General features: G+C 39.3%; 1 protein-coding gene across 2 annotated transcripts in view; it reads left to right on the top strand.

The window, feature by feature from the left end:
- The window catches only part of CNTN3 (contactin 3), a 113,399-nt gene that overhangs the window by 86,670 nt on the left and 5,529 nt on the right, over positions 1-21,200 (top strand). For both annotated transcript variants that reach the window (XM_075762461.1, XM_075762462.1), the window contains exons 10-18: positions 9,050-9,177; positions 10,623-10,798; positions 14,595-14,712; positions 15,538-15,696; positions 15,796-15,945; positions 16,701-16,771; positions 17,651-17,885; positions 18,062-18,177; positions 18,752-18,938. In XM_075762461.1, coding sequence (XP_075618576.1) covers positions 9,050-9,177; positions 10,623-10,798; positions 14,595-14,712; positions 15,538-15,696; positions 15,796-15,945; positions 16,701-16,771; positions 17,651-17,885; positions 18,062-18,177; positions 18,752-18,938 — 1,340 coding nt within the window. The remainder of the gene's footprint in view (positions 1-9,049; positions 9,178-10,622; positions 10,799-14,594; positions 14,713-15,537; positions 15,697-15,795; positions 15,946-16,700; positions 16,772-17,650; positions 17,886-18,061; positions 18,178-18,751; positions 18,939-21,200) is intronic.

The raw sequence follows: 21,200 nt of genomic DNA, 5'->3' as shown, positions 1-21,200 counted from the left end.
CATCTCTCAGCGTTGGGGATTTTCAAGCTTTCTGGTTTACACTTCAATATTTGCACAGACTGAAAAAACCCTCCTTGGATGAAAGGTGTAATTAAGATAGTTACATATCTGATTTAGCATGAAACTAGGCAGTTTGATACGTAGGACATTCCAGCCGCAGCCCTTCAGCGCTCAGTACAGGCTGTAAAATCTCTTAGGAGCAGAAGAACTATTTGGGAGTTTAGTTTGCCCTGAGGTCAGCCTTTCTGCAGCTGGTTGCTGGAGTAGCTGAGTTCGCGACAGACTGTAGTCACCGCAACAGCCGCAGGTTTGCGGTGAGCAGCGAGGACAGGATGACTGCAAGTGGTGTTCTTGCAACGCTCTGGTATCACCCTCTACTTAGCAGGATAATTCAGGGACAGTGGTATCACTGAAGTGTCCAAAAGTCCAGACATGAGACTGAGGGGACCGAATGCTTTGTATTTGAAGGAGGATTGCTATGGCAGTGCGTTTTGATTTCATGAATGTAACCCTGCTTCTCTAGGTCTTTGCGTTAGGTTTTACAAAGCTTAGCCTATCATGGGGAAGCTAGTTCTGAACCAGGTGGAACTCTTCTAGTCCTATTCCTGTAAAACACTACGTGGTGGTTTTGGTTTGGAATTTCTAAACGCAGAAGATGCTACCAGATAAGTCGAAACTTTTAGAGGTTGCAGTTGAGACCGTTGTTTGCTCCGAGGTAAGGCCAGAGCTCTGTCCTTGCACCCAAAAGGTTTGGACACTTGGTGTCATCTTGATCTGTGCAGCTCTGGCTCTTTCTTCACAGGGAATGCAATAGTTTTCATGCGTTCAAGTATTAAGTGTTGTCAAATGTGGCAATCTGGCAGAACATTAGGCATCTGTCATAGAGCTTGACATGGTACCACAGACTCGCTAGCTGGCTGCATGCCTGCCAGCAAGCAAAATCTCGTTCAAAATAACAATAGTTGTTTTCTTCTTTCTATGTGAAACCTTCCATCATCTTGTAATGATGTAGTATCACATTGATAAATAAATCTGTAACACAGGGCCACAATGATCTCTAAAACTCACGTGAAACCTGTTGCTTTTTGATGATTCTCATTTGTTCTTATTTTTATAGTCACATGTAAAGCATGTACATAAAGGCATAGGACTTGATACTGTCCATTTAGGAAAATTCCTAGTTTTTGTCCCCATGCCATTTCCATAAAAAGGCAGGAGAGAAGAATGGTATCCTTCCCGTTCCTGCCTGTCTCTTGTTGGCGATGACTGTCATCAGCCTTCAGATAACCTGTGCAGGTTCGATTCATGATAGTCAAAGCTGCCAGGCCTGCCGGGACCTTGCAGGGCTCCACGCATGTCCAAGAGAAGATGCCAGCCATCACTTCTGCATTGCTTTGTGAGCTATCTGTCTGGATAGGCGTCAGATCTGGTCTTAGTAGTGGCTTTGGATTGCCCTTCAAAAGCAGTACCTACCAATTCCATTTGTGGTGATGGTACCAGGCTAAAGAAGGTAATGTTCAGTTTCTGAAAATGTTTTGAGCATACATGATGCTGCCTGCTTAGATTCATGAATATAAATGATGGCTTTTAGTTCTGCAAAGTGCAGGTATTTCCAAAATATGGCCCAAAGTGTCTCCTACTATATTTTTGACAGCACGCTGTAAATGGCTTACAGAGGAAACATAATAACAAGCCCATAATCCTGAATTAATCTAAATGAAGTACACTCGCCTTCAGAGAAAAGCAGAAATGTGATTCTTTGCAAAAAGCACTGGAGTTCATTACTGTCTGCTATGAATAATTGCAATTCCTGATTTTCTTGCAGTTCTACAATTCTTGCAATTCAGGAAAGGGTTTCCAATTAGCAGTACATTTTTCAACCATTAACTACGTTTCTAATGGAGAAGTCTGTCGGGGGCTGTCTTTTTTAATTGTAGAAAAAGGGAGGAATGAGTTCCCAAAAGGGGTAATGCTGGCCACAGAGGTCCAGCGTGCTCTTTACCTAGGAGAGGTAGGGGAAGCAGAATGAGCTTAATTACATTTGGAGCTTGGACCTACAGGAGGGTTCAGGCTCACAGAGCGCTCCTTAGGAGAGCCAGGCAGAGATTGAGTGTGAGACGGAGACTGCGACTCCCCTCCCTTACCATTGCCATGTGCTTGTGAAGAGCAAGCAGGGTCTTCAAAGAGTGCAGCAGGTTACTTCGTCTCCATAAGTCAGTTCCTGCAAGGGAACAGCTCTTGCCTTACATACATGGATATATATACACATGTAGTTTCCCCAAATATATTTGCTTTTGAGTAGTTAAAACCATATTCTTGTTGGTTTGGGTAGGTCCGCTCGTGGTGTAGTGGAGTTACTCAGCGTTGTTAGAGAACGGGGACAGTGTGTAATGTTTTGGTTTTCACGTAGATGTGCACGAATGTTGGAGCGTGTCCTCTTCTGAGGATGTGCCAGCACGCTCCACCAGCACTCTGGTATAGATACCCTGGTCTAACCCTGGTAGTTTGGGCTGTACCTGAACCGGAAAGGCTTTCTGGAAGGGTTAGAAGCCAAACATGGCTTAGCATGAGGGTAGAACTAGTCCTTAATGTCAGCTGAAAATTGAAAATGTCACATAAGATGCAGCAACGTGGATAGAATCAATAGATTTTAAGAAAACTCCCATTTGAATAATAAAAATAAAGCACAAATACTCTATTACTTCAATGTATTCTTAGCATTTGGTCATATGCAAACTGGTTTTGCTGGAGGTACTGACCACATTACTTTAGTAAAGCCTGAAAGATTTTCATTTTGATGGCACTGTTGCTTGTATTCTTAATTTATTTTTAAATGGTGCTGCGTTTTCAGTATGTAGAAGTTTTGGATAATGACTCGATAAATTTTAATTAAATGAGCTGCGTATGATATGTCTTGTGCAGGGAAGAAAATGTAGTTCAAAATGGATTCATGGGCTCTGGACTGAGAAATTGCTCAACGTTGAAGAATACAATCTTGCTTCTTGTTAGTTTTGCAAAGCGTGTGATTTTTTTTTTTTTAGACTATCTTGAATGAGGAGAGCTAGACAGTGAAGAGCAGTGGAATGCAGAGAGAATTGAAGGTGTAGGAGTCACTGTAGAACATGCAGAAGGAAAGACAGAAGATGGGAATTAAATTAATTGGGTACTGAAGGAAGAAATGTTTCCCAGCAGAATGCAGTTTTGGACCTTTGAAATAAATAATTTTGGGTGATGTAATGAGCAAAATCATCAAGAATTAGGAAAAATTCCCTTGTCTTTAATGACTGCCAGCTCGGGTACTGAGGGTCAGTTTTCACCCCAGTTACTGTGTGTACCACCACACTGGGAGCAGCTTGCACTTACTCAGGCTGTTCTTTGCCAACCATCTCGTAATATACGGCCTTGAATAATTTCTCTAAAGTATATATTATCTGCAATCATTAAGCCACAACTAGGTTTTGTTTATGCCATCTACTGGTCCCAGGGTCTCCAGGCAGAGCGAGCAGAGGATGCAAACCATAGTTGCCTTCATGTACCACCTTCTGTGTTGAAAAGCTGGCCTGAGACACCTCCATCTCCAGATGGATGAACTTTTTTTTTAATCCTCCAAAAAAAGGAATATTAGATGTTTAACCAAGGTTAAATGCACTTGATGCTAGTTTAACTCATCAAAACCAAAAGATACACAGTATATATATGAGATGTATATATATACGATATATATATGGTACAACCTAGATAACTGCTTTAAAGATTTCTTTAACTCTTTTTATGTATGTTTATGATTTGCAATTGATATGTAGTACTAGACAGTTGCTGCGTATTGGCTGCAGTGGGTCCTGTGCTCCTGGCTCAAATACCTGACTGGAAACAGAATAATACAAGGGATTTTGAGATCGTGTGGAGCAGTGTTTCACCTGTAAACAAATCCACCTTTATTCCTAGATATTTCTAGATTTAACAAGACTAGAAAAAGATGAAAAGATGTTGCAAACTTGTAACTGCACTAAAAGACATTCCGGTGCAATTCTCTTAAAAAACCCTCCAGTTTTACCATCTTAACCAGTGGTGAAGTGATGTCAAATTAAGAGGGAAAGAAAAGAGGAGAAATAATTCCTGATAAAATGTTGTATGATTCTTAGAAGTATCAGTTACTGGTTTTATCTTCCTTATAGTTTGAATTAAGTATTTTTATTTCATTTTGCATTACAGTTTGAAATGCTGTAATGTGGAAAGTAATGCATTTACTTACCAGTACTTCAATAAGAACTTTTTTTTTATTTTTTTGCTGACTTTCTTGTTAATTAATCTGGTTTAATTTAGTTGGAATTTGATTGATATATAAAAAGGCAGGTTTGACCCACTTTTCCACTGTTCCTTTGTGCTGAAGGGTTATGAACTGGAAAGCAATATGTTTATGTTTATTATCATATCAATAAGGATCTAAAATAGTTGGCTTTTCTGCTGAATAATCTGTCAAATAAAAAAGGCAGTGTTTACTTAGTTTGATTATGTCTGTTATTTTAGTAATTGAGCATTGTCAAGGAAAGATGAACAAATTTGCATTCATTAACAGTTTCATTAATGACACTAAATTTCACGTGGCAAGCCTTATGGTCTTGGATCCTGAGGCCCTTTGTCATGTTTATATGGTTGTACTGCACCAAAATTTCAATTTCACACGATTTTGGAGAGTAAGTAAAACTATGCAAACCTCTACATAATACTGTCCCAGTTCTCTGAGCAAGTAGGTATGGGGACAGTGAATGCAGAATAGCTTGCATATTCTTACACTACAGCTACTGAAGTTGACAGATCTCAGATTGGCATCCTGGAGTGACCACCACTTGCCCCCTACTCCCAGATGATATTTGTGTCAATATCTGCAAATAGGAAAATTTGGTGCAGTCTGTAACAATAGTAAAATAATTTATCAGTATGAGAAGTACATGTGCTCATTTCACAGTTGGATTTCTCCATGGACAGTTATGACTAAGATAACAAATTATAATGTCATGTATAAAACCAGACAGACTGGGCAGAATTGACGGAGACTGTAACCCCACTGGAGTCCCCCAGCTGTCTGGAAGATCTGTAATGCCAAATACACGCTTGTAGTTTGGGTGGGACAGGAAGACTCTCATAGTTTTACCAACCTGGGCCTCTCAAGTCAGGGAACTTCAGCTCCTGAAGTTGGTTAATCCCTCTCCCCATTCTGTTGACCTCAGTCAAAGAGCATGGGCATGAGTTCAGACATTTGGCTGTTGTAGGTTGTTTAGTTGGAGGGTTTTTATGCTGTGCCTTTTGTTACTGGAAAAAAAGAATCTTCTCAAAGATTAATTTCCCAAAATTTTACTCAGGAGTTAGTGAGAGATGATGATTTTGTCAAAGATATTTTGATCTGATGACCAAACAGGTCCTAAATCAGTCTCCAGTTGTCCAAATGGATACGTGCCAAAGCATTATTCCACCCATTACCTGTTTTACAGGGCTAAAAGTTTCTGCCATTTGCCAGTGCATTAAAAGTGTGCAGATTGTTGAAAATGGAATTCCCTTTGAAAATTGTTGGCTTTCAGCAAAATGTATTGGAAAAACTCTTGTACGTACAGAGAACGCTAAAGGATGTGTTATTTTTTTTGTGTTAGAGATCCAGATTGCTTCCTAGCAGCAGGCCAGCCACAGTACATTTATCACAGTGCGTGACTATCTAATAATTTTAAGTATACTAAAAGCTTCAGTTTGTCTAATGTTTCAGCAGGAAGGGGTAGAGCTATTTCTGGGTTTAGTGGTTTTGTAGGCTGCGCTGCATTTGCTGTTTTGTAATTGAAAAAGTAAAGCATTTCTCTTTTTAATTCAGCAGTAAAGATTTTATTTTGACACTTTTCTAGAATTGATTTGTTGGTTTTTTGGGTTTGTTTTCTTAATTCTGGAAAAAAAACTTGATTCTTAATTATATCTTGGTTTTAATAAGCCTATTGCTTAATTATTTTAGGCAAGCTAGACTTGCAGGTAGCTCAGAGCACTCTAAATGTGATTTGTTGTCATTAAACAATAGACAAGTTCTGGTTTATACCCCAATCCTATTTTTTTCCTTTGTTTGATCTCAGGCTTTGTCAACACTGCTGGGTTTTTACTTGGTTTTGCGGTTTTTTCTATTGGAAACTGCTTCAAAGTAGATGATTCAATACAAGCCTTTCAAAATAGATAGCTAGAAAGCCCAACGACTCAATAGCTTGCTTGCAACCATAATTGATATATTTTAACATCTTTTATTGATGTCATTATAATTACCTATAAAATGTATTAATCATGGCTACAACGCATTTAAGATACCTATAAACCATATGGTAAGATATAAATGTTCCAATATAAAGTGCAGCCAAATATTACTTAGGAATTTTCCAGAACAAGTTAATAAGCCTCCGGGAGGTCGGATGTGCTGACGCTGATGAAGCACACCCTCCTCACAAATATGCCTCCAACGCCGCCACGTTGGCTTAGGTACCTCAGGACACTTTGGAAGACTGAAAGATGGTTACGTCCAGATGTAAACTGATTAAACTGTCTATTTATAACTCTTTTCTCCCCTACATCAGATGCTTTTGTCTGTCATTCTAACAAGGTGACTTGTTATCACTTATAATTTGCATCTATTAATTTCATTTTTGTATCACCTTTGCCCAAAGGAAATGTATTTCCGCTGCAGCATCGAGTGTCACAACACCTTTTAAAAGAAAATATAAAATGCAATTCAGAATAATTAAGAAAAACAATGAAAAGTTGTGCTTATTTCTGGCGTACGTTTCATTGCAAAGCGCTGTGTCATCTCAGCGGAGCTGTGCAAGGAATCCAGACTCCTGCTGTCCGACACGCGGATGCAACGGGGCTTCAGTGAACTTGCTGTTAAGCGAAAGGAGCAGCCAAACTACAGAGCCATGGCAGGCTCCCGCCGCTGTGGGCTGCGGTTAGGGCACGCGGTTTTGGAGGATCGGAGAAGTTAAGGGTGAAGGATAAGATCGCTGAACCTATCAGACTCCAGAGTTGCGTTCTGCTGCCCTCATTTACCAACTGATTTGTTCTCTGAAATAATGGATTTGGACGCTTTGCTTAAAAAAACCAAAACCCACAAACAACAGAACATTGTAACACTGTATTATTTATAATATAAATCAATATAAATAAATAATGACAGTGCAGCTTACTGAAGCATATACTTTTTATGGGCCAACTTTTATTTCGGCGATGCAATTAAATCTAAAAGTGGTGCGTTCACCAGGTGTCTCTGAGCCGTGCCGCCTTCAGTCCTAAAGGTCTTTACGGACTTGCCCTGCAGCCGGCGCAGCCGTTTCAAGCTTGCGTTATCCTTCATCCACCTCCGCAGCACATGCGGGGTTTCTCACGGAGAATCGCTCACAGTGAGCTCTTGGATACCGTGCGTGAATGCCAGAAGAGCAAGGAACCTGTTTTTTCAAGTGAGCATCCTGCTTATCCCATGCTTAGGACAAGTTTTGAGATGAAAAGCAGTGATCTCAATTCCCACCTAACACAGCGGACTTCTCCACCTACCTTTTGTAATACGTATTTAGCTTTAGAGAACTGACTGTAAGTTGGGACAAATGAAGATCCATTGATACTAATTTGCCTTGAGGATGTTGAAAATAAAAAGAGCGGCAGAGGTGTGTATTTAATTAATTTTGTGCTGAGCAAAGAAGCAGGTTAATAATGAAGTACATGCAAGTGAGAAGGCAAAATCCTCATGACTCGTCCGAGAAGGGGAAGATGGCAATGTTGAGTTTCATGACATTTGCTGCCTTCTCAGCTGCTACTGACTCTGACAACTGCGTAAGACTCCAACTAATGCGGTTAGAGATTCACCTGGAGTGTTAATGTTGTTTGCTGTTCTGCTGAGTCTGTGGGTTCATTTCCAAAATGCCTTCCAGCTAAGGTGCATAGGGGAACGGACAGAATAGCCTCGCCGTGATTCCTTCGGTGCCTTTGAAATGGACTTGTGGATCTGAGAGAGCAGCTCTGAAGCTCTTCTGACTTAGGCGTAGCAGGGAAATGTTTGCTTTTTTGTTAATTATTGTGGACATCTTTGTATACAGTTAGTTACATGGCTGCTCCGGGTTATCTTAGGGAAGACTTGGTAGTCTAAGGATATGACAGATGGGAAGACTAGAAATAGGGAAAGAGGGAGTCAGATTAGCCTTACCTTTACATCCCTCCGGTGCTCTTGCCTAGGATGTCATCTCTACTGCTGGGATGCTGGTGCTCTGCTGTCTGTAGCAGTACCGTGGGTCTCCTTTTGTCTGCACCTTCTATAAGCATCTTTCTGGTTTGCTCCATGCTATCTGTCCTCCGTGGTCAGTTTGTGTGGCGTGGAGGGAATTTTCTTTCCTTCTAGCCCTTCCACAAAACATACCTCTACCATGTCTGCAGGTCACTCCTGCTCAGCGTAGGTGATAAACCGAGACACAAGTCTGCAATAGTGCGAAGGCTCGGTTTGCTTCCTAACCAAGTCTGAGTTTATACTTGCATGGGCTGAATCCTACTCTAGAGTCAGTTGTGCAAATAAACTATTGACTTCAACGCAGTCCGTGTTAGGCTTGTATCTGTGAATGCTGGAAAGTGCAAAATGTGGATTGTTGATGAAAAATCCTATTGCATCATTATAATAATGACATACAATTATTTCAAAGCTACCATGCAAAATTGCATGAGGTAAACAACATAATACAGTTGAAAATTATTCTAGTTTCAGGTGGTGCAGCTGAAAAAGACGGAGTTAATGTGGGATTCTTCTCTCACGCACACAAACATACATACGCACGCGTACATACCTTACACATTGGTTCTACTGCTGTCCAAAACAGTGAGTAATATACGGATGGGGTCAAATTTGTTGTATATTGTGTGTGGCCGCAAAATTTGCAAAGATCAGGTTGGTAATGGATGCAGTTTGATATATCTAAGATAACAGTGCGAGTATTAAAGCATTTTGTCCTCAAACCAATGCTGCAACTTTTAAAATCTCTTCATACTTTTTTAGAATCATGTTATTAAAGGATGGAGGACTAAGAATAGCCAATGTGACCAAAGTTGATGCTGGAAGCTACACATGCCTGGCAACAAACCAGTTTGGAACAGCCAGTGGCTCAACAACCTTAATAGTTACAGGTGGGTGAGCTGGAACGGGGTTATCTGGGAGGTGATGTGAATGGAATTGCAAACTCTGGAACGCAAGTCTGCAACGATGTGGAGTCTGAGTTTGCTTATGGAAAAAATACTAAATGTGGTGGAAAATAAAGTGTGAGAAGTTATATATTTAACAATATATAAAGATAAAAGGATATTTGCTACATATTTTTTTTAGTTGAAAGGAAAGAGACTTGAGGGATTTTCTGTCTTTGACAAAGATACTTCTCAGAAGTGAGGGAGTCCTGAACACTTTCCTCCCTTCGCTCGCTTATCTAAATACTCAATAGTGCAATTATGTTTTTTAAGTTCAGGGTTGTTTTTTTTAATTTGTTGAGGAAATAAAAACCACAATCAAAAAAATATTTGAGGTAATTTTATATTCCAGTCCAAAATCTGTTTAGCCCTAAGGAAGTATATGCTGTTTGCTTATGGAAAAAGATGTAGACACTCCAGCTGCAGGAGCATTCAGGAACTCCATGGACAGTAAAATACAAAGTCTTTCAAAAGCAAATTGTTTATGTAATTGTTGTTAAAAGAGGGTTCTTGCCCATTCCTCTAAGTCATCCGTTACTAGCTGCTGTCTGAGATACTGGATTAAAAGCACAAGTGGTCTGTGAAGTTTAGCTGAAGACTCTCTTTTCTGATGATGTTCTTTTTTAAAGGTTGGAGTATCTGAAAGATTTTCCAAACTCAGAATTATCTAATATCCTACTGCTTTACATACCCTATATATCTCATAGATCCAAACAGAATTATTTTGTTCAGTGAATTAACAGCTTCACATTTTCAGTCTGTGCTCCTAAATGATTCATGCCCTCTTATGTACAAATAATAGAATTATATACAAAGGATTTTTAGAATTTAATTTTATTTTTACAGTATTTACAGTACTTGAAATTTTTCTCCATTAGTGTGATTCTGGATAACAAGCAGCTATTCTTAATGATGCTATTTATGTTCTATATGATATATGGACCCAAATATCCAATACGTTCTGCCATATATGGATTTCCTCTAGTTTCCAGATTGTATTAGCTCCTTCTCTCACTCCCACCTCTTAATCTTCCCAGTGGCTGCTACTACGGCTTCATGCTCCAAAACATGAGTGTTATTGCTGAGAACTACACACGCTCTTGACCGGTAATTTCGTTGCTGTGGGTTGCAGTGCATTTAGCTTTGTAAGGTACATTGGCCTGTCCGCAGCAGGTTAAAATTCACCTTTTCAGTGTTGAATACCTCCCACTGGAATAATGTTCAAGGACACAATGCTCTGACAAGAGGGGTCAAGCAGCAGCATTTATAGTCCAACTGCATAATTGGAAGTGACTGTCATTAATTAGATTTGAAGAACGTGGCAGAATATTACTGGCAAGCAAAGCTCAGCAATACAGGAATCCAGTAACTGGTATTTCTGCTCCCAACAGAACCAACCAGGATTACGTTGGCACCTTCCAACATGGATGTCGCTGTTGGAGAAAGTGTCGTCTTGCCTTGCCAGGTTCAGCACGATCCTGTACTGGACATCAGCTTCACCTGGTATTTCAATGGAACGCTCACCGATTTCAAGAAAGACGCTTCTCATTTTGAGAAGGTTGGAGGGGTGAGTTGCAAACATCTCCTCGCTTGCCTTAACGCAGCACAGACAGGCTTATTTTTTTTCTTTTTTCAACATGGTAAAATTAGGATGTTTCTTCTCTTCTGAGCGTGTAGAATTTTCTTCTATGTTGGAGGGAAATCATTCGTTGAGCTAGCTTGTACAAACGCCTTGTATTTTAGATCTGAAGTACTGCAAGTTCCTACCTCTGTTTCTGCATCTGGCCCTACATGATTTTCCCCGAGATCACATGAAACACAACAATGACAGATTAAGGCACTTGATGCGTATTTTGTGAACTTCAGCCTAAATCTGAATAAAAACATCCCATCTTTCCTTATTTATCCTGCCCTTGTATCCCTAGTGTACCCCTCAACGTTCTGACGTGAGCAGCCGTATATCTCATTAAATATTTCCTATGCAGGATACAGAGATGCTGCTGGGGGCGGGGGGTGGTGACATTAGTGCTTTTTTAGAATTTAGCCTTCTAATCAAAACATGAAAAGTAAAGCATTAAGACAGATTAAGGATGTATCAAGAGAAGGAACTCAATTACAGCAAAAGCCCTTATTACAGTGCAAGGCAAGGCCAAGTGATAACAAAGCAAACAGCTGAGCATCAGCATGAAACTGGCCGTTATAAGCCTTCATAAAGTTTCCTTTCACATATTCTTGCCGGATCTCCTGCTCTAGAGGAAAAGTTGTGGGTTAGACACTTCTGCCTGTGAAATTTCAGCACCTAACATTTTTGTTAAAAGTAAAAAAACCTCGAAAGATTTAGCATTTAATCAGTAGGCACCAAACACACAGATTGTTCTGCAGTTTGCAATTGATTAAATAGAAGTGCATGCGGAGATGATGAGATTTCCTTGTAGGAGCCATGAGATATTCATAGATCATGTACATTTTCACAGAAATGTTTTGAGAATTACAAACTGACCATCTGTCACGCTGTAATGGGAATGCGCCGATTTCATAGCCCGTTACTTTCCAGTATTGCTACATGGATTTTATTTATTTAGTAATATTCCCCCCCAGCTGTACTCTGGTTGTATGTACAAATAGCAATATTAGAAAGGAAAGGTTAAAAACATACCAAAACCTGAATCTGATGGTTTTACTGACTCAATTAAGGCTTTATAAGCTGATTACAAAAGGCAGTATTTTTTCTCATAAAACATTCCAGCTTTTTCCTAAAACAAACACTGGCAAAATTCCAAATCAAAGCCTTGTTTAGGTGTCTTTTTTTTTTCTTCTGAGGGAAGAAGCATCAAAAAGTAGCTTTTCACAAAAAATTCTCAGTCAGTGCTGAAGAAAAATCCAGGGTGAGTATTGGCTAACTCAGAACTCCAAATCTAGAACAATTTACTTGGAAATTTGTCATAAGGGACAGAATTAGGGGAGATTTATGGGATATGGAGATTTAGGGTTTGGTTTTTTTAAACTGTTATTTGTGGCAAGAGGGATTGAAACTCATTAGTAGAAAACTTCATAGGTTACCAAGAGATCCATGAAAATGTTTTATGGGCTTTGTATCACATTAAGGTCAGTGGAATAATTTCATCTGGAGTTACATGCGGGTCAGGGTAAGAAAGACAGCATAAATACATTCTAAGCCTTCCAGTAGTTGCCATGTATATTGATTAAATGAAAATATCTGTGCAAAAATAACTTCAGCTTTCTTGGACGTAAACATGGCAAAAGGAAAATAATTTCTGAATGGATAGATTTCTGTGCCATGATGCCTTGGAAGTCCCTGTCACGCATGCCTGAGGTCTCCGACATGTAGTAGTTAGGGGGAACGTTATGGGACCACCACCTGGTCTTCCAGATGGTTAGAAAAATATAGCATGTAACACTGTCTTACTGCTCTTTTTTTTTTTTGTTTTGTTGTGTTTTGTTTGTTAGACAGATGATTTATACAAAGAGTATGGCAAACCAAGCAGATTCCAAAATTTTGAACAGCTTGCCTCTAAACTGTTTGGGGTATCACCTGCTTATAGAGCCCAGCGATGGCCGAGATTGTTACGCAGTCAGGAGAAGCCAAAGCAATTTCAGCAGCTGTTCATACTGCACGGACTCCTCTTTATTTGTATTCTGTGTAGCATGGAGAAAGGAAGGTGACCTTACCGTCACCTGGACTTGTCCACGCTGGCAAAGATTTAATCTGGGTAGGCAAAGAATGTGGATACTGCTGATGGTCTGCAGAGCCACGGGAGGTGAGGGTGCCTTCTACGTTGTAGCTTTTTGCTGCTGCAGGCTTCTGTTTTTTCCCCAGTACTTTGAGATTCTTCCCCAAAATATCCATAAATAATTTAAATGCAGTATTAATTTTTTGGTGGTTTTTATTTCAAGTAAAATTACTCTATTTTACAGTCCCCTTTGTTGAGATGATTTAGTTTGCTAAAATAAATTCATATAGAACATGATTTGCTTGCGAGTAGGCAGTGCTGCTGTTGGTCATTCCCGAAATATCCACTTCTAATCAAGTAGGTGGATTTTAGATTGCCTTTGACTCAACTTCTAATGTATTTTAGGCAATCAGCACTGAATTGTCCTGCAAATGCTTACATCTTTGTTTGCAAAGATGACCAGGCATTGTGGTTATATTGTCACACGTGGAAGGGAATCAGGCGGAATTGGTTTCAGCTTGTGTTGAATAGAGAAGTGAGACATCGTAATGCTGAAATAATGGGCATGAGCCTGAAACAAAGGAAAATAAACAAATGGTTGGGAAGTTTGTTAATATTTTTTTTCCCTAAGACTAAAATAAACTCCAGAATCATGTGTTCCCCTTTCTCCCAAACTGCTGTGTGCCCAAGAATCAGTCATGTGGCCAGAGGAGCTGAAAATACCCACAAAATAGGGTTCTGTCTCAAATGAAATGCTGCTTCTCCAGAAAATTTAAAAAAAAAAAAACCAAACCAAAGAAAACAACCCAAAAACTTTTAAAAATTGAAATCCGACTGAGATTTTTTTTTTTTTTTTTTCACCTGGAAAATACGATGTGAACTGGGATAAAGCAGAAATGCAGCTGACAAAGCAGGGATTTTTTTGAAGTGATGCTGGCTACCAGAGGTTTAGTATCAAGTGCTCTAAGTGATGTAGAACACAAAATAGCGCATAAGGAGCCCTAAAGTGATATGAAGTTATAGTTATCACTCAAGTTTTATGTATGGTTCCCTTGATTCAGGAGATCAACCACATGCTTTGACATGAGAGACACCAATGGGAAAAAAAAATTACCAAAGATGAAATAAATATTCAATGAAGCCCAAAGAATAGAGCTTAGACGTGTAAAATACCTTTTAGCCCAAAAGGTACAACCTTTAAACAAAAGTGTGCTCGCAGTAACCTGTAGAATGGAGCGAATTCAGCTTTGTCATTTACACATTTGAACTTCTTAAAAAGGTGTGCTAACTAAACTTAGAAATTTTGTCTAGAAGTCGTCAAATTGGCCATAGAAACCACGTTTTCATCTTTCTTAGGGCTTTGAGACAAATGGTGGGTCACAGGGCACTGACTTTCTTCACGCTTCCTACGTTCCCAGTACGAGCTAACTGTGTTGTAGCTTGCTTCTCCCGTAAAAGAGGGACACTTTCTATCTTTAGATAGATTTCTATCTTCACTTTCTATCTATAACTTTCTATCCTGCAGGCTGTTTGCCAGGGCAGTTTTGGAGCAACATTATCATCTTCAACATTTTTGGTTGATTCCCCCCCCCACCGCATTTACAAATACAATCTTAATATTAAATTCCAAGGTAGTACGTTTACATGTCTAAGAACTTTGTATTTCAACAGAGTGCATCAGGAGATTTAATGATTAGAAACATCCAGCTGAAACACAGTGGAAAGTATGTTTGTATGGTGAAGACAGAAGTGGATAGCGTAGCATCTGCAGCGGACCTTATCGTACGAGGTAAATTTCAGCTTCAGTTACCGTGGATTGTATTTTCTAACGTTTGTGTATTGTACATTACAGAAACAACTGATGATGTAGATTGCAAACCCCAATTCATTTATGACTGGAATTATGTGATTCTGCCTTCCAGTTAGGGGGAATTTTAGCTCAATTTCTGGATGAAGCCTAATTTTTCCCAGAGAAATTAAGAGCTGAAGGATATAATAAATTTTGACTTCATATCTTTTCTCACTGACAGTCCTTCAAGTCACTGATGAGAGGGAATGAGAGTTATTTTAACCCTTTTTTTTTTTTTTTTTTTTTTTTTTTGGTGCAGATGAGACAAAACCCAGCATTTTTTGCCAGGATGCCCAGAATCAGGATTTTCCCGAAGGCAGCAGAAAGCTTGCCTGACTAAATTGCTGCTCGGGGTGCTGATCAGATGTTGTGCTGAAAAATTGCTACAGTGCATCGTACAGTAAAACAGCCGTAGATAACAAATTGGCAGACTACAGAGATGTATTAGTAGATTAAAAGACGACATCGAAGACTAAAGCGAAAGGCATTGGAAAGATAGAGGGATCACGCTGAACAAAGGATCTCGAAAAGAAACAAACAACAAAACCAAACCTGTGATCTGTGCTGCGGTTCAGAGTAGTTCAGAAATAGATTATCATCAGACTTAAGTTTAATGAATGTAAAACAATAATTATGTGTGTTCTTATTCCAAACTGAATTGTTTTCTTCCTCCCACAGTGCTGATAAAATGGGAATCCATGCTGCTATGTCAGTGATTTCCAGCGTACTGCCTTTGCAAAACTCTATTTTTCAATCTGATTCTAGGCTCACCTGGGCCCCCCGAACATGTGAAAGTGGATGAAATAACCGATACCACAGCTCAGATCTCCTGGCAAGAAGGCACAGATAATCACAGCCCAGTAACCACGTATACCGTACAGGCGAGGACACCTTTTTCGGTTGGCTGGCAGCGCGTTACAACAGGTAAAACACAATTCTTCTACAGGCTCGGTTGAAATGTTTTTGACCAGGGACACCATGTTCTTAGTTTCCTTTTTTCTCTTCTTTTTTGTTTTTTAATAGTTCCAGACGTGATCAATGGAAAAACATTCACAACCACAGTAGTGGATTTAAATCCCTGGGTTGAATATGAATTTCGTGTAGTTGCCAGTAACAAAATAGGAGGTGGAGAACCTAGTTTACCCTCAGAAAAAGTAAGAACTGAAGAGGCAGGTTAGTGGGTTCTTCTATTTGTTTTTAATTCAAGAATCCTGAATATTAAAAAAAAAAAAAGGATCATTCATATCCTTGGCTTTTTGCAAACAAGCTTGGAATTGCCATTGAAGATAAAAGGCTATAACTAGTTTGTTCATGATTTTTTCCATTGAGCTGTAGGACAGTTTGTGTGGCATTACTGAACATCACAGAAGCATAACATCTAAATACATTTAAACTGTATTTAGTCTGCCAAAGTCTGTCGGTTCAGGCAGCGCTGCAGAGTCTGAAGGTATTAATGGATGGAAAGAGGTTAATTTTGACAGGGTTTTTTCATCAGCGTACACCTTCCATGTAACAAGCATGCGGCTCAGAAGGACGCATCAATTAAAACCCCAGGAGTTGACTTGGAATAAGGCCATTGCCCAATACATCTGCATAAGTTAACCCTATTAAAAAAAGCAAAGCATGCCTCCCACTTTTTAGAAGTTCATCGGGATTAGCAATCAGGGTTCAGGCTGCGAGCTAATGAGGTTCTTCCAGCGCTTGGAAAAACATCAGCCTGCCCCAGCAATGGAAGGCAGCAGGGTGAGTGCAGGACGGGGCTGTGGCTTTCCCGGACTGCCCACCCTGCCTCAAAAAGCATTTACCTTGATCTGGGAAAGCAGTACAAATACAACCAGGTTGTTAGCTTCAGAGCATGATGTTACTGGGATGTGTCGTCATCTCTTGTGTCTACACTGTGTGGACGGTTCTATGTTTCTTTTTCACAGTTCCTGAAATTCCCCCATCTGAAGTCAGTGGGGGAGGAGGCAGCAGGTCTGAACTGGTCATAACATGGGATGTAAGTTTTCTGGCGAGCAGTTTTCTTCAGAGAATGATTGTTTTCATTCAAACTCTTCTTAAAAAAGATGAATTTCCCTGGCTGCAGCAGCTTCTCATCTAGGATGTATATGTGCTCGGTAACATTCTGTTAACGTGAGCTATGCACGTTTGCTTTCCATCTTTCGTTTTCACATGTTACTGTGCTGGATGGCGATCCGTAGGAAATTTAGTTCATTTGTCTGAGATTGCTTCTGTTCTCAAACAAATGTTAAGGTAAAAAGGGGGCAGGAGGGTGGGGGAAGGGGTGTTGCTGAAAGGGTGAGCCAAGGAATTATGCTTGTGCAACTTTGCAGTTCTTGCTTTCTTACCGTTAACTCTGGACGCATGCGCTAGCCAATACCAACCATCAGGTACTACTTTATATTACGTAGCCTGTTTTTAATGAGTTAAAAAAATGTGTACATACTGTTAGTAACATGTACTACCTTGTCTGGTTACCTAATCATAATCATATCAGAGGAAGGTATAAGGCACTGTACAAAAGTAGTAGTGGCTTCTGTAGTAATTGGCTAAGCAATTATTAATTTTTCATTAACTAAAAAATGTAACTGGATATTAAAAAAAATAATTATTTATTGAAGAATATCTTAAAACAGTATACTTACTGGGAAACAAGGAATATACCTGAAAGTTGTTCTCAAAACGCAAGCTTTAAATAGGTTCAGAGGAACACGTTTTGCTCTGCCAGAGTTAATTTGTTGATGGAATGATCCCAAATGCAGCCCCAGAACCTGGTTACAATCCTCTGCGTTAGTCTGCTGGTACTTTCATCCTGCAGAGTATCTCCAGTGTTGTACGTGACATCACGGCCCGCTGTCCTCTCTTGCTTTTCACACAGCCCATCCCTGAAGAATTACAAAACGGAGAAGGATTTGGCTATGTTGTTGCTTTCCGCCCCTTTGGCACCACAACATGGATACAGACTGTGGTCACCTCTCCTGACACGCCAAGATATGTCTTCAGGAATGAAAGCATCTTGCCTTTTTCGCCATATGAAGTCAAAGTTGGTGTCTATAACAATAAAGGGGAAGGGCCGTTTAGTTCCATAACCACAGTTTTTTCAGCTGAAGAAGGTACGTGATTGAGTTTTCTCCAGATTGATTGAGTTACCTCTGGATCTTTAACATGAGATGTTTCATCAGAAAATGGAGCAACAGTTAATAGGAATGCAATCGCTTTGAATACGGACATGTTTATTTCCACAGTCACCAATGCTGCTGCTCTCTCATTTATTGATTTCCGAATACAGAGCCTAGCATAGCCCCCTCCGGTGTATCTGCAACGAGCCTGTCGTCCTCGGTCATCGAGGTCTCCTGGACAGCCATTCCCTGGAAGATGAGCAGTGGACGGTTACTGGGCTACGAGGTAGGCTCACTTAAAATACGCTCCCCTTTGTGAAGGGGGCAGGACAGCAGCACCCATTTCCACGTGTCTCGCTTTCTTCCTGCCCCACCTACACCCAGAAGGATGTGTGAAAACAAAGAACACAGAATGAAACCATGTTTGGCTTCCTGTGCTGACAATAGTCATGGGTCTGTCTAACAGTATTTTCAAACTGACATATTTTTTCAGAATTACATTTCCTTCCAAAGGAACTATTTTGTAAGGTAGTTTTCTGAGTTTAACTTGTTTACTTTTCAGATGAAGTAATGGTTTTCCTTTTGTCATTTTTTTTTTTTTAATTCACGCAAGATCTAATATTTCAGTTTCCTTTTTCCTACAATCACACTAAAAAGAGCAGCAAGCGTGAAAAGCAGATGGATACAAATGTTTTTGTTTTTTTTTAAACTAGGAAACATATTTTTGAAACTTTAATGTATTTCTACCTTTTTCAGCTGAGGAAAAAAATGCACTTCAAGGAGTCAAATGCAATGCTGTGCGTGAACAGTCCGTTCCATGCAACATTTTAAATGTTTTTTGTTTTCTATCTATCTACTAGGTTAGGTACTGGAATAATGGTGGAAAAGAAGAATCTTCAAACAGCGTAAAAGCTGCAGGGAATGAGACATCAATAAGAATAACAGGTTTGAAGAGCAACTTAGCATACTACACAGCTGTCCGAGCTTATAACAGTGCTGGAGCAGGTCCCTTTAGTGCCACAGTAAATGCTACCACAAAAAAGACACGTAAGTATCTTGAATTTAAAGCGGGGAGAGACATAATGGTGTGTTAGCACTTGCAGGCAAATGAAAAATAGGTGCATTACTGGGAATCACAACACACATAAATGACTTGAATTTTCATACAGACTAGAGGAGTTACACAATTACATCGAGCACAGATTGTCCATTTTCTACCCTCTGCTACTTTAGCAGGATGAGTAGGTAAAGCTCAGCTATGTCAGTGGAGCTGAAGAAAGATATATAATTACTTCATAGAACCTTTATTATTCTTCTGGTGAGTGGAAGAATTTTAAAAGAACACTTTCTGGGTTTTGGAAGGAAAAACCCAGAGACTTGTTGAATTTTTCAGGGTTTTATAACATATTTATAAGTTCTCTAGGGCATGGCTTTTGAAAAGCAATGATCCACATAGATTTCATGCAAAACAATCCTTCATGTCCATTGTTTCCCCTTGAACAAATTACACAAGAGGCCACTTTAATAGTAAAAGGAGAAATTAAGCTGGAGAACAGATTGTCAAAGGCTGCACTAATTTTTCTAACAATGGAAATATTTTTTAGTATGCTCTTGCATTGTAATACAACTCAGACTCAAGGTCATCAATCTTGAAGTATTTCTGTCAGACTCACAAGAATGTACAATTAAATCTGTCTGAAAGGTCAAATTCCCTGGAATAGTCATTAACATCCTTCTACCAAAAGTGGTCGCATCATGAATATTACGAAATAAGCTAGTTTATCAGGAATTATTATATGCCGAAACGAGTGTCACACTCTGTCACTGAGGACTAAACCAACTCAGATTAACAGATTTGCTACAGTTTAAATATATTATATGCATAGTTACCATGAGCTGGCTGAGCTAAAGTAAAAGTCAGTGCCTGTAGCCTGTGCCTGACGTGTGATGAATAGTTGTCTTTAATTAATCATCTCCGTGCTCACCAGAGGTTGTGCCAGCCTGGTCAGCTCAGTGATTTTTTTTTTTTCCCCCAGTCCCATTTTGGTGACCACCTGCCTTTGGGGTGTGTGACCCAGAACTGGACAAGCACCTGAGCCCACTGCTTTGAACAGGATCTGGATCAGGCCCTTAGTCACAATCTCTGCTATTTGGACTAATTAAAAAGAAAAAAAAAAAAAAATCAGTTGCACTGTGTCCATGTATCTCGCTGGTGAATAGAGCAAAACCACCGCAGTATATTGTCAGTCTGAAGGCTTTTGCTATCTACTAGTTGCATTAACTAAGACAAATAATTCTCTGTACAGCTGCAGTAGAAACTGATATTTTTATTTAAATGTGTGATTTTTGATCAATCCCAATTTCCACCTTAACTTGAATATTTGTGATGTGTTCTTCACTGTGAAGGATTTCTGTGCACGTAGCATTTACCTTCACCCATATGACCTACAAAATACTTCTTAGTAACTATTAACCAGATCAAGAAACACAGACTTGCGTTCAATTAGCAGTATATTTCAAGACTGAAAATTCAGTGTTTATCTTTGACCATTAAAGTATCTTTGCTTTTATAGTTGAAATAAATACTCATGTTCATAGCCCAAAATAACAAGTGTAGTTTTGTTTTATAAAATGGCAAATAACTGGGGAAGACTTGCCTAAGTTTATAAGGCAAGATGTTACAATTATTTCATGTTTAGAAGGTCTTAAAATACAACAAAATGTTGTGTCCATCAGTTCTAATTCAGAGAAATTCTGGTGTATATGGCCAGCTTTAAGCAGCTGAGGCATCTCAGAGAAATCCATGTAGGTATTTAGCACTGGAGATGTACCTGTGTGACACAGTGTTTCAGGATCTGACCTAATACAAATTAAATTCTGCAGTTCTAAACACTGAAGATTATTGGAGATTTTGGTATCTGAAATGAATTGGAGCTTTCTGAATCACTTCCATAAGTCAAGTCATAGATAGAGGCTTATGGGGTTGGGTTTTTTTTTTATATACTTACTTTTCATTTTTTTCAGATGTCATATTAATACTTTGTTGTGGATTTAAAAGAATGACTCATTTCTTTTGAAATTCAGCTTTAATATCTCAGTATGAAAACTATTCATATATGCTGTAATACTTAATTTTCAGGAGTTAACCAATCTCTTCTTACATTCACAAAAAGTGGCTATTAGTGCATCAGGTTAAATCCTATTCAGTGTATAGAACAAGGCACATACAGAAAAAAAAAATACCAGTGGTGTGCTTGTTTGACTTTAGAATAATTCTTTTAGGTCTCACTCTTACATTTAAGAAATATA

The sequence above is a fragment of the Balearica regulorum genome, chromosome 10 (assembly GCF_011004875.1).
Source record: "Balearica regulorum gibbericeps isolate bBalReg1 chromosome 10, bBalReg1.pri, whole genome shotgun sequence".
Taxonomy (NCBI): domain Eukaryota; kingdom Metazoa; phylum Chordata; class Aves; order Gruiformes; family Gruidae; genus Balearica; species Balearica regulorum.
This window is presented reverse-complemented; position numbering and strand designations above follow the sequence as displayed.